This window comes from Thalassophryne amazonica, chromosome 6 (assembly GCF_902500255.1).
Source record: "Thalassophryne amazonica chromosome 6, fThaAma1.1, whole genome shotgun sequence".
Classification (NCBI taxonomy): Eukaryota; Metazoa; Chordata; class Actinopteri; order Batrachoidiformes; family Batrachoididae; genus Thalassophryne; species Thalassophryne amazonica.
Genome location: NC_047108.1, coordinates 85,481,593 through 85,494,040, shown reverse-complemented (window position 1 = coordinate 85,494,040; position 12,448 = coordinate 85,481,593). Strand labels below are relative to the sequence as shown.

Here is a 12,448-nt window from a genome sequence, read left to right as displayed (position 1 = left end):
CACAACCTCAGCCCTCGCGATCAGAAGCTGACATTCCATCTCTCTACTTCTATGGTCTGCTGCTGCTGTGATGTGGACCCCGATAGGTGTTGGAAACTGAATGAATGAATTACTAGAATGTTTAATATCTGTGTATGGAGATTTTCAACTATGGCACCTCTCAGAGGGATAAAATTTAAACAGTATTATTTGTATATGACAGTGTTGTATATATGTGAGTTATGAGTGAGTGTACGCGTATGTGCATTTGTAGCTCTATGAGTGATCTGTTTTTATGTGATGTTTGAAAACAGGACATGTTGTACAGCAGGCCTATTTAGTCAGTCTCCTTTCTGTCCAGGATCTCCCTCCTTGCCTGATAAGGCAAAACATAACCGGGAAGTGATGATATTGTTGCCGCCTCATCGTGAGAGGGTCAACAACTCCATATACTACAACATGGCTGAGAATGGACAGGTATTCCATTTTTTACATCATCATGATGGTAAAATGGTTTGGAAAATATGTAATATGCAAAATGTTTTGTTTTTTTCTTGGTTGATGTAGTAATGCCTTTATGTTGCTGATATTTATTGGCTACATTATGCTTAAACAAACCATTAGGTTGGATTTTTTTTTTTCAGTTTCAATTTATTTTCATTTATATAGCGCCAAATCACAACAGAGTTGCCTCAAGGCGCTTCACACAAGTAACGTCTAACCTTACTAACCCCCAGAGCACCATTTGTAAGGAAAAACTCCCTCTGAGGAAGAAACCTCAAGCAGACCAGACTCAAAGGGGTGACCCTCTGCTTGGGCCATGCTACAGACGTAAATTACAGAACAATTCACAAAACGAATATACAGGAAAAGCTGTTGGTGCACAGGACAGGAGAGTCTCCAGCACAGATAACACACCCATCTCTGGATGGAGCTCCACCTTAAACAGAGAGAAAAAACAGAATCAGGCATCAGATAGACAAGAAATACAGTATAATTTGTCAGCATTAAACAACAAGAAAAACAGGAAATACTTAGGTGATCGCCGGCCACTAGCCCTGAGCTTCACTAAAAGACCCAGAATGTAGGTAAAGTTGAGGCTGCGGCACGCTCCATTTCCTAATAAAATGAATTAAAAGAGTGAAAGCGTAGAACTATACTATGCCAGTATGCTAGCCATACGAAAGGGAAAATAAGTGCGTCTTAAGTCTGGACTTGAAAGCCTCCACAGAATCGGACTGTTTTATTGATGCAGGGAGATCATTCCACAGAACAGGGGCATGATGAGAGAAAGCTCTGTGACCCGCAGACTTCTTATTCACCCTTGGGACATAAAGTAGTCCTGCACCCTGAGAACTCAAAGCCCAGGCCGGTACATAGGTTTTAATTAGATCAGCTAAGTAGGGAGGTGCCAGTCTGTGAACAATATTATAGGCTAGTAGCAGAACCTTAAAATCTGATCTTACAGGGACAGGAAGCTAGTGAAGAGATGCGAAAATGGGTGTAATGTGGTCAAACTTTCTGCTTCATGTCAAAAGTCTGGCAGCAGCATTTTGGACCAACTGGAGACCCCTAATGCTGGACTGCGGTAAACCAGAAAATAGAAGATTGCAGTATAGTCCAATCGAGAACAGACAAACGCATGAATCAGGGTCTCAGCATCAGCCATAGACAGGATAGGACGAATGTTCACTATATTTCGTAGGTGGAAGAAAGCAGTCCTAGTAATATTTCTAATGTGGAGGTCAAAGGACAACGTAGGATCACAAATTACACCAAGGTTTCTCACTTTGTCAGTGTGATGTATGACACATGAACCTAGGCTGAGTGTTAACTGGTCAAATTGATGCCAGTGTCTCACTGGACCAAGAACCATCATTTCAGTCTTATCAGAGTTTCAAAGTAGGAAGTTGCTAGACATCCAGCTTCTCACTGATGCAAGGCAATCTTCTAAGGATTTTATGTGGATCAGATTGCTAGCAGTTATCGGCATGTATAACTGAATATCGTCAGCATAGCAGCGAAAGGCAATCACAAAATGCTGCAATATGTGCCATATATGGGCATGCAGTAACTGAACTGTCACATGAAACTGTCTTTAAACTAAATGAAAACAACGAAATAGTAGTGCTATTCCTGACCAGTGCGTCAATAGACATATATACCAAGGAATTGAAACAAACAACCAACCACATGAAATCCATTTATAAATAGACATGTTTTCTCCCGTGAGATGGGAGGAGACACAAAATGAATGCATCTCTTTTATTGTACATGTATAAATTCACAGCATTTCACAGGAGTGGGCGGGACTGGACAGGCACATTGCAGAAACGGGCGGGAGTGTAACACACACGTTGGCGGGTGTAGGCATTAATGGCACAAAATTCAGTGGGAGCAGAATGGAGAAATTAGTCCTGCACAGGGCTTTAATACATACCTAGACTTATAGGCAATCACAACCCTGATACATGAAGCAATTAGAACCAGATCTTTCAAATCTTTCACTCAATTTGCAGGACTTGTTTTTTCTCTTTCTCTCCTTCCACAACCCACAAATTCGCAAAGATGACCATGTTCAACCATGTGTAATTATGCAACCACGAAACAAACTATAACATGATGTGCACTCACACTTTGTTTATGTAATCCAATATCACCATGACCTTTACCTGCACCTCCATACGTGAAGGTTCTATATTCACAAAACAAACATACAAATAAATATGTGATTTATACATTTACTGTTGTTTTTTTAGAACAACCACATGCAGCGTGCCTTACTTCAGCAAGTTAGCTCCTGTAAACCGTGTGCTGATCCTCACATGAATCTACCAGAGAAAGGTAAGTCTCCACACAGTTTAAAAAGTGCCACATGTCCTTAATATATTTGTACTGTTGGATGACCTGTTTGTTTGTCTCCATGCAGTGTTTCCAAATGCTCCCAGCAGCTGGAGTCTGGAGGCAGAGAACAGGGAGCCCATGTCTTACATCCCAGCTTCTGCTGCAGGAGTAATCATGCCCCCTATCCCACCCAGGTCCTTCCCACCAGGTGAGGTTATCCCTTTACTTTTCAAACACAGCTTCATATAATGTCCAGGTTTCTTCAGCTTGTTTTCACTTTGATCCAGCTGTGACATTTAGTCTGTTTGTCCAGCTGGTGAAGAACATCAAAATAAATCATGTTCTGGCTCCATTAAATGTTTCCTTCTCTTTGCAGGACACTTCCTGATGCACTGTGATGCGTTTCATCACCAGAACAGTGACCCACCCCCTCCCTTACCTGTCCGCTCACTACGAAAGGTACATGCATCACAGGAAGAGGATTTTTGACAATCTTGACAGCAAAAATGTCAAAATAATATTATAAAATGTGTTTTTCTTCTATAATTATTCATGTTTCAGGTCAGGGTATAGATTAGTGCTTTGGGCAACATTAATGAAAATGTAATCAAACAGTTTTAATTTAGCGTCTATAAGCAAACTAAATAAAACAAATTAAAACCAAACCATATCTATCCACCCACCCCTAAAGTTAAGCCATCACAACCTCAGAATCCAGAAATAGTGACGACACGCCACTGCTACTGGACTGCTGATGATAACATCACATTCACCACAGTGTAATTTAACGTACTTTTGTTGTCTTGGTGGATCAATAATGGGGTTTATTTTCATCGTGAGCAGAATACTGAAGACACGATGGCTAACCGTGGTGAACACTGGGACCGCTGTGACCGCTGTGACAAATAAAATAATTACAGAAAAGACTTTCAGCTTTTAAAATATTTTTTTTCTGCTTGTTGACGGCTGAGAAATGCACCCGGAGCAAACACAGAGGGACTTCTTTCAATGCTGCGGTTATTCACACACAATTCCACCATAAGGAATTAAAGTACTTCCAGATGTCTTATGTGGATAAGTTGTCGTCAAGCTGTGGTTTTTAACTTGGAAAGAAACCATGTCAACAGGTCAGATAAAAAAACTTAATTTACTGTGCGTGCTGCCAACAGGTCTGCTTCACATGATGCAGACCTCATTTCTGTTAATTAAAAATTTTAAATACAGGATCTAACAGCAAGTCTTCCTGTTTGCTGGCCGGGGATTTGTTCAGAATGGAAACAGAGACATTAATAGCGTCGAGTTCAGACAGAACAATGAACCGCAGTTCAGAAAACTGGCACTCTATTGACCAACGCGAAGCAACATAAATGCAAAGTAAAGCGTAATATTCCAATGTCAGCTTTGATTTTTGAGGAAGAGTTACAATGCTGTCAGTACATCAGATCATCATTTTATGGATGTGTGCAGTTTACATGAACACATTGGTTTGGTTTGTCTGTGGCACTGAGTGCCCATTACATATTATGAACGTGTTAAGACTGCCCATGTATTAATGTTCTTCTTTTACTTATTCAAATAATCAAAGTATGTGGAAAAGACAAAAAAAAAGGTGACTTCTGCAACCCCTGTGGTGATCTTGGCTTCTTTCGTCAGTCACACCGTGCGTTCTGACCATGGACAGTGTGGGTCTGACGGGTTTAAAACAGTTCAACATGGCGGCAGCAGAACAAAGCCATGGGGGAATTGTTGTTGCTATGGAGTGTTCTATTGAGTGTTGCATCTTGATACTACATATTCTTTGCTATTACCAAATAATCATCTCAGTAGCAAGTGGCTGCTTCTCCACAAAGTAAAATGATAGTTGACAAAGGCCCCCTCATGGGTCAAATGATGTGTAAATAACACCTATTAACATTGCAAACAAGCATATAAGAGGAAAGGTTTACTGACCTTGACTTCTTTGACAACACTGTGTGGAATCCTGGACTCGGCCATCAGAAATATATTCGTATGAGACGAGTGTTGAAGTTGTAGAGCGTGGAACTCCTCCGCACGTCTGTCTCAATGTGCCGAAAAAGTGCTGATGTCCACGTTTTTTCACAATTCCTGTGCTAGTCAGACGACATACCGTATCAAGACAGCGTCCAGTTTAGAAATGAATGGCACATTCCACTGTTACAGGAGTTTTTGTCATGGAAAGAGGAGCGGAATTCCGCGCGTCGCGGTGGAGCCGCATGGCGCAAAGCAACGCCGTGATGAAGCCTCACAGGACATGTTTGGGCATGTCCAGCTCATGCTCAATTTCTCGGATAATCACACGACTGAAAAGCAACCGACAGCCGTCTGAAATCCACCTGAAAGCCGTCCTGTGAGACCAACACGGAGGTGGTTTTGTGCTGCGTTATGAACGGCTCTGTGGCATGTCCCTCCGCTTTTCTTTCCATGAAAAAACTCCTGTAGCAGTGGAATGTGCCGAAAAAGTACTGATGTCCACGCCTTCTGCCTTTTTGTGAAAGTCAGACGACGTCCCGGATCAACAAAGCCTTCACGTTGGAAATGATCTGGTTGTTTCAGCGGGGTTTGAGCCTGTCGATCGGCGCTCGGAGTGCGGTGCGCTCTCAGCAGTTGTGGGCGGTCTTTAAACCGTCTGGATCACTCCTTAATCTGTGTAATCCCCATAAAATCATCCCTGAAAGCCATATTAATTTTCCGAACGGTGTCCACCTGGAGGTCTCTCACAGTTTCTGGAAAAAAATTGATGCAGCAAAGCTCCAAATCGTTCAGACATTTATTTGCAATAAAAAACGACGAGAGGGGTGGACCAGTGCTCACACAAAGCCTGCTCACAAGCGAATGACGCAACTGACAGGCGTGAAAAAACTCACGCATGCGCACGAAGGTTCAAACTTGGCTGATGCAATCACACGTGATTCAAATCCATATGGTTTTTGAAAAAAATAAAAAGGTCTGATACTTTTCTAACAGACCTCATATATTTGTTCTCATGCAGGGCTGCAGGTCTGCACTGTGATTTCTGTTATAGTTTATAGTTATAGTTTGTCTTCTTCCTTTGACCGCGAACAAACCGTCCATGTGTAGATGTCTGGAGTTATACTTGATGTGGACATGTCCTGTCTCTGGCAATCAGCCTGTGAGCAGGACTTATGTCCTTTTTTGATAAGAGTGTTTAAGGGGAGAGCAAGGAACTGCCTGCAGCCAGACAGTTTTTTCTTTTAATTGTTCACATGTGTGCGCGCGAACGAATCGTCCGTGAGTGGACTAGAGATGTCCGGACTTTTTATTGGATGTGGACATGTCCTGTCTCTGGCAATCAGTCTGTGAGCAGGACTTTTATGGACTTTATTTAAACATAGTTGTGAGAGAATTTAAGAGCGAGGAGCTGCAGCAGCTGCAATCAGCATTTTTTTTTTTTGTGCTCTTTGAGCATGTAGTTTTACTGCATTGTGTATAAAAACAGTCCTGCGCTATTTATACTTTGGGAACAATGTAACACAGCAGGAATCATAAATTGGCGTTGGGTAATGTTGTGTTGTGAGGGTGTGGTTTCCAGTCATGTTGAGTACTGTTGCTTTGCCCTGACTTGCGTTGAAACCACTTCCTTTCTGCGTCGAGCACAGGACGCAAAAAAAAATTTAAACGTTTAATTTTTGGCGTCTGATTTGCTTCGTCCTTTGTGTCCCTCGTGCTGTTGTGGCATTGAGCTACATCGTCTCTGCACTGGGTTGCTTCGACGTGGCGTCATGATGCTGCACGATGCAACTCGAAGCAGGGGCTTAAGACAGCACTGGGATCTTGAAGCAAATGTCACATGCACCGTTGCAAAACAAGAGCCCTGACATTAGGACCAAGCTGCTCTTTATTCCTGCACTCGACTCACCCCCAGGTGGGTGGTCTTTTCCTTGCGGTGTGTATCAGTGGAGCTACAGTATGTGATTGGCCGCAAAATACTGGTGTGTCATTGTGGTAAGTGGGTGACATGATTGCATTGTTTGTTCAGGCAGCATGTATTATATCAAAACATTGTGATGAGTGTGTTAAGCAATGATAAGCAATAATGGAATGTTCCATGGTGCCAAGGTTTGTCCCAGACAGATATGAAGCACTTGGGTTTTATCAGTTTAGACTGCATGCAAGTGATGACATTTGGGCATGCATCATGAGGTTTCTTTGGAGGATCCTTGGGTATCGCTGAAATGACTTTGCATCAAACGAGCAGTTGCTTAGAGACACTCAGATGAGGAGTATGACTTGCATTGTGAGGGAGTGTCAGAGCTGACATTCTGGCCATGTGGCATGTTTCTCTGTACATTATTCATGTGCCTCAGTGTTAAGGACTCCAGTGTTTTTAGAAGGATAAGGGGTCACCCACATTGCATCCGGCTGTGGCAGACACATGGTTACTTTGGAGTAGTGGAGATGAACTGGTGTTCTGCTTGGGTGGTTGCCAGTACCCAGGGTGGTTTAGTGGTGTGGTGAATGTGGCAACATGAGTCTCCAGCACGTTTCCTACCTTGACTTGGCTTGGAGTATAAAGGTGTGTTCTGTCACACTACAAGTCTGTGTTACAAAGATATTTTATATTGTCCTAAATAAGTGCTACATCCAACACCAGTTGCTGTTTTCATTATCACTTTGTCACAATAATAATACAAAAATGAGACACATGTTCTCTGTATTTTCTCTTTCTTTATCTCTAGTCTCCTCTCCATCCAATCCCTGGTTCACCCACCAGTCCCCAGTCTGCTTTGGGTGGCAGTAACTCCACTTTGTCAGGCAGCGCCAGCAGCGGCGTTTCCTCTCTGAGTGAGAGCAACTTCGGAGGCCAGTATCCAGATCCGGGTCCCATCAGGAACGACGCCTTAGAACCTCTTCCCAGTCACCTGTGGTCTCCTCCTGATGAGTATCTTGCCTCTTCCTATCTTCACATCCACTACAGTGGATCCGAAATTGACTCAGTGGATCCGGTGCGACCCTTCCACTACCGCAGCCCGGCCTCACACCCACACACACACCCGCATCATCACACTCACACCCACCCTGGGCTTGATAGTCACTCCCATAATGCCCCGCCCCCACCTCCTCCTCATCACCACGCACCCACACACGGCCCTCACCACATTCACTTCCGTAGGTCACAACCCCCTGCTGTGCCGCCCAAACCCTACCTGAGAGAGGGCTGCATCCCTGAGGAGGAGCTTCCGCCTCAGCCTATCCCGCTGCCCCGGAGAATCTTCCACTCGCCCCACAGCCACAGGGAGGAGCAGGGGAAGCATGCCTGGGAGCAGTGCATCAGCGAAGAGCATGAGGAGACGCAGTGATGAGCGGTCACCAACTCTTTAGTCCGAGCTTTCTTCTTCCTGTCGTCTTCCCTTCATTTGCACCAAGTAGCAGAGAAGGTGGGGCACCCGCTTTCTCTCTTTTTGGTGCAAATGCAGGAAATGAAAGAAAAAGAGAACCGCAACACAACTACAGTATGAGGCACAACAGCCGTCACTGCTCCTCGTGGCCTCCAAAAGAATGCTATCTGTTGAACAATGTGGCCGATAACAACTTTGTTTAAAAATTAGTATTGATTGTACGCAATTGTACAACTTGTCTGTGAGCATGTTTTTTCACTTGAGAATAATACCACCGCTGTTTTGTGAAATATGACAACCATCATTAGCCCAGGCGCATCGCGCGCCCCGATGTCCTTTAACTTTGCTTGGTCATTTTCACAAACGCAGGTTATATTGACAGTGCAGTGGCTCCTGTGCTTTAAATGCTTCATATCTATATTAGTTCATATTTTGATAAATTTGCTACATTATAGTGTTTTCAAAGGCTATATCCATTCCGTTTTTCAAAACACTGTTAAGTGCTCCTTAATAGTGCATCATATCAAATGGCGCAATCGAGCCCGTGCTGGGCTGTTATGGCAGGACACCTGTCCGCTTGGACCGCCGTTTAAAAGGACATGGACATGAGTTAAAGACACTTTCTTATCCACCCCATGCGTATGGAGACCTACGTGAATGTATTCAGATAAGATGTTCTATTTGTATTGCACAAGTTGCAATCTGTTTTTGTTGAAGTGGTTTCAGTTGGGTCTTTGTTGATGTCTCTTTTGTGTGACAAGGTGTCTCTCTGAGCGTCATGGATGGAAACAGACCAGCCTGTAACAGTCAGATTGTGTAAAAGGGATGAATGGATGGATGGCTCCACCACCACCACCTGTTGGACTCTTTAAAACAAAAAAACGAAATAACGCCATTCTCTCTTTCCCATTTTAATGGTTGTCACACCATGTCAAGTGGTGATGGCTGAGCTGGGACAGCTGCAGTGCCATTGCTTGTGTCTGATGACACTGTCTGGCTCCGTGTCCGCTCAAGAAGGTCACTTGGATATCGTTGGAATTGCCTATACCTGCCTTAAGTGCACTCAAATGCAGTTTGAACACTCATCCGGACTGCAAGAAGGTCATTTGGTGACAGCAGTTCTCCTTTTCATTCACTTTGGGGGGGGGGGGGTCTACCCGATGTAGTTTCTGTACGGTTTCATCCCACTTTGGCTCAGATCGCTGTTTCGTTTGTGCCCCTATATTCCTCACTCTGCCTGCAGCTCTATCTCATTCTTGGTCTGTTGTCTGAAAACTAATGATACCTTTCAGAAGGCTTTGTGCAAGAGAGAGTTTGGAGCAGCAGAAGATCAGTGCAGTTTGAAGTGGGGTTGGAAGGATATAGCTAATATTTTAACACTTACTTGTTTTCCTGGTTGTTTTTTTTTTTCTCCAGATGGTTGCTTTGGGTTATTGTACATCAAGTTGATCTATTTTTGTATGCGAGATCATTAGTTGGAATGTTTTGGGAACCAAGAGAGAAGGCCCAGGTATTGTACAGGCAGCTGTACTTCATATGGATGATTCGATGTATGAAGTATGCGAGTATCTATTGTGATAGCACTGACGATAAATGGTGAGTGAAGTGATACTCAGTCTATAGGTACAATAGAATTTTTCAATGTAAATTCTGTTATTGTACATACAGCAGTATTGTGAAATATTTTTGAGAATTATCGCAGATGCCCCAAAAGGTTTATTGTTTTTTTTGTATATACTCGTACAAGTACTCCAGAGGTCAATGTAACTGATAATTATCTATAATCAGTGTTTGAAGAAGGACAAATCCATTAGACTGTGGCTGTCTGCACCATTCTTGACTTTGAGTCTTCTCATATAAATACTTTATACACTTTTCAGTGTGCTTTCCTGTACATATGGTGTTAGCATGAACAAACAGTGTTTGGTTGTAAAAGTGGTTTTCCTACTCCCATAACTGCCGTGGTATGGAACTCATTAATGATGCCAAACATTAAAGACAATCTTTTATCAGCTCCAGCTGTCCCTTTTTGCATTTTGCTGTCATATGGTTCATGGAGCAATAGAGGGCGCTGTTTATCACTGGATGGAATCAGGTCAGGTCAGTTCCAGGCAGTTGTAAAATGTGACCTACAGGGGGCAGCAGTGATTCACGAAGAACATGAATATTGCAGGAAAAGCATCTTCATAATACCGTTATTTTGAGATACATTCACCTACCGCTTTATTAGGAACACTTTTTTACCGGGTTGGACCCCTTTTTGCCTTCACAACTGCCTTAATTCTTTGTGGCATAGATTCAACAAGGTCAAAAACAAGGTCAAAACATTCAACACAGTCAAAACTATTCCATTGGTGATGGTTTAATGGTTAAGCATTGGGCTTGCGACTAGAGAATCCTTGGTTCAAATCCCAGTCTGGGTCCTTAATCCCCAAGTTGCTCCTGGTGTGTAGTGGGCGCCTTGTACGGCAGCACCTTGACATCAGGGTGAATATGAGGCATTATTGTAAAGAGCTTTGAGCGTCTGATACAGATGAAAAAGCGCTATATAAATACAGTCCATTCACCGCTTATTAATCCTATTTGTTCAACCAATAATTTGACCACTTTTTACCAAAATTGGAGCAATTTTAACTTTTGACCCCTGTACAAACTGCAATAGTTAATTTTCAAGTTGCATTGCCATCTTGAATCCGAGACTACCGGTTAGCGAGCCTCTTGCTTGTGTATTTGGCGTCATTAGAAACAACAACTTGTTATGACGCCTCACGGAATGGCAAACCAATTGGATGATATGACACCTCATGGAGCGGCTGACCAATCGGTTGTTATGAAGCCTCACAGAGCAGCTGACCGATCGGGTGCTATGACGCCTCACGGAGCGGCTGACCGATCAAAGCTGGATGGTGGTTAAACAATGTCTCTGAAAGTTAATGTAAGTCCAGATTTCTTGTTTCATTTTGGCTTCTGTGTCCTTCGTTAGTGCCCCGTGACCAACATTCTGGGTGCAATGAACATGTTTTCACTATTATTTCATTTCTTTGTGTGACTGACATCGTTATTCAAGCATTCAAAAGACTATTCCTACCTCCACACAACTCCAAACAGCGACCACACACAAGAAAGTTTCTAGACAGTTTCGTTCAACAGTTGTAGAATGAAACAGTGTCTCCTTAACGGGATATAGTTGTGACATCATGACGCATGCACATAGTCGCTGCTCTAGTGGCAACTTCAAAATCATCTGTTGACCTTTGTCACTATTCTTGCTGTTTTTACTCCATAACTCCATAACATAGATAGTCATAGATAGTGCAAACTATACCTTTTTGGAATCTTCATGATCAGACAAATAATGTGGTGTAGTTTTCAATATGATTGGAGCATTTTTAAATTTTGACCCATGTATAAATCCTCAGTTAACTCCTAGTTTTTCCAAATGTCTGAGGAGCATTTGTGCTGAATTTGGTGCTTGTATCATCATTTGAAGGATTGTTTCAGTTATCTGTTGCACTATTACAGGGATGACACTTCTCTTTTCTGACCATCTCATCCTGCAGGTATTCAGTTGACAAGCAGTGCATTTTGATGTGTCACCATACACAAAGTAGAAATAACCTGATCTGATGCTGCACATCTTTGCATGCAGTGTGTGTTTTTCTGAATGAATGTCCTGTTTGTATACTAACGATGCAAACTGTGCAGAAAAATAATTTAATCAAGTACACCTGGAGATAGGAAACAGAGACTTTTAATAACTGACACGTACTTAAACCCGATGCACAAACACTGAACAGTACAGTACCAAAGCACACATCAAACAAAAATTCCCCTAGCTATACAGACTTACTTAAAAACTAACTTACTATAATTTAGAAATTTATTGAAACATGGTTCTCAGGTGACGTTCCATAATTTTTTTTAATTTCTTCTTAAAGCCAGTTTCCTATTGCCAATATTTGACACCCAATTATATACATTTTTGTGCAAAAAAACAAAAACAAAACAAAACACCAAAACAAATATATGACACCCAATGGAGCCTGAAAATCCATGGGTGTAGTAAACCTGTGGTAAAAGCAGTGTTGTAGAACATGATTAAAATAGTGTGAAATCCAGAAACATCATGATCCACAAAATGCAAATAATAAGATGATAATTCATGCAAACAGAGGATAATAATATTTAGCAAATGTCAGGACATGTGAGAGGAGCGAGCGCAGAGCAGAGTAGACGGTGGATTTTGG

The 12,448-nt window shown here is 42.5% G+C and overlaps 1 protein-coding gene across 1 annotated transcript in view; it reads left to right on the top strand.

Annotated features, from left to right (window-relative positions):
• The window catches only part of LOC117512544 (dedicator of cytokinesis protein 3-like), a 173,113-nt gene extending 162,898 nt beyond the window's left edge, over positions 1-10,215 (top strand). The window contains 5 exon segments of the mRNA XM_034172653.1: positions 341-456; positions 2,739-2,823; positions 2,909-3,031; positions 3,200-3,282; positions 7,542-10,215. Coding sequence (XP_034028544.1) covers positions 341-456; positions 2,739-2,823; positions 2,909-3,031; positions 3,200-3,282; positions 7,542-8,162 — 1,028 coding nt within the window. The 3' untranslated portion in view covers positions 8,163-10,215.
• The last annotated feature ends 2,233 nt before the right edge of the window (positions 10,216-12,448 follow it).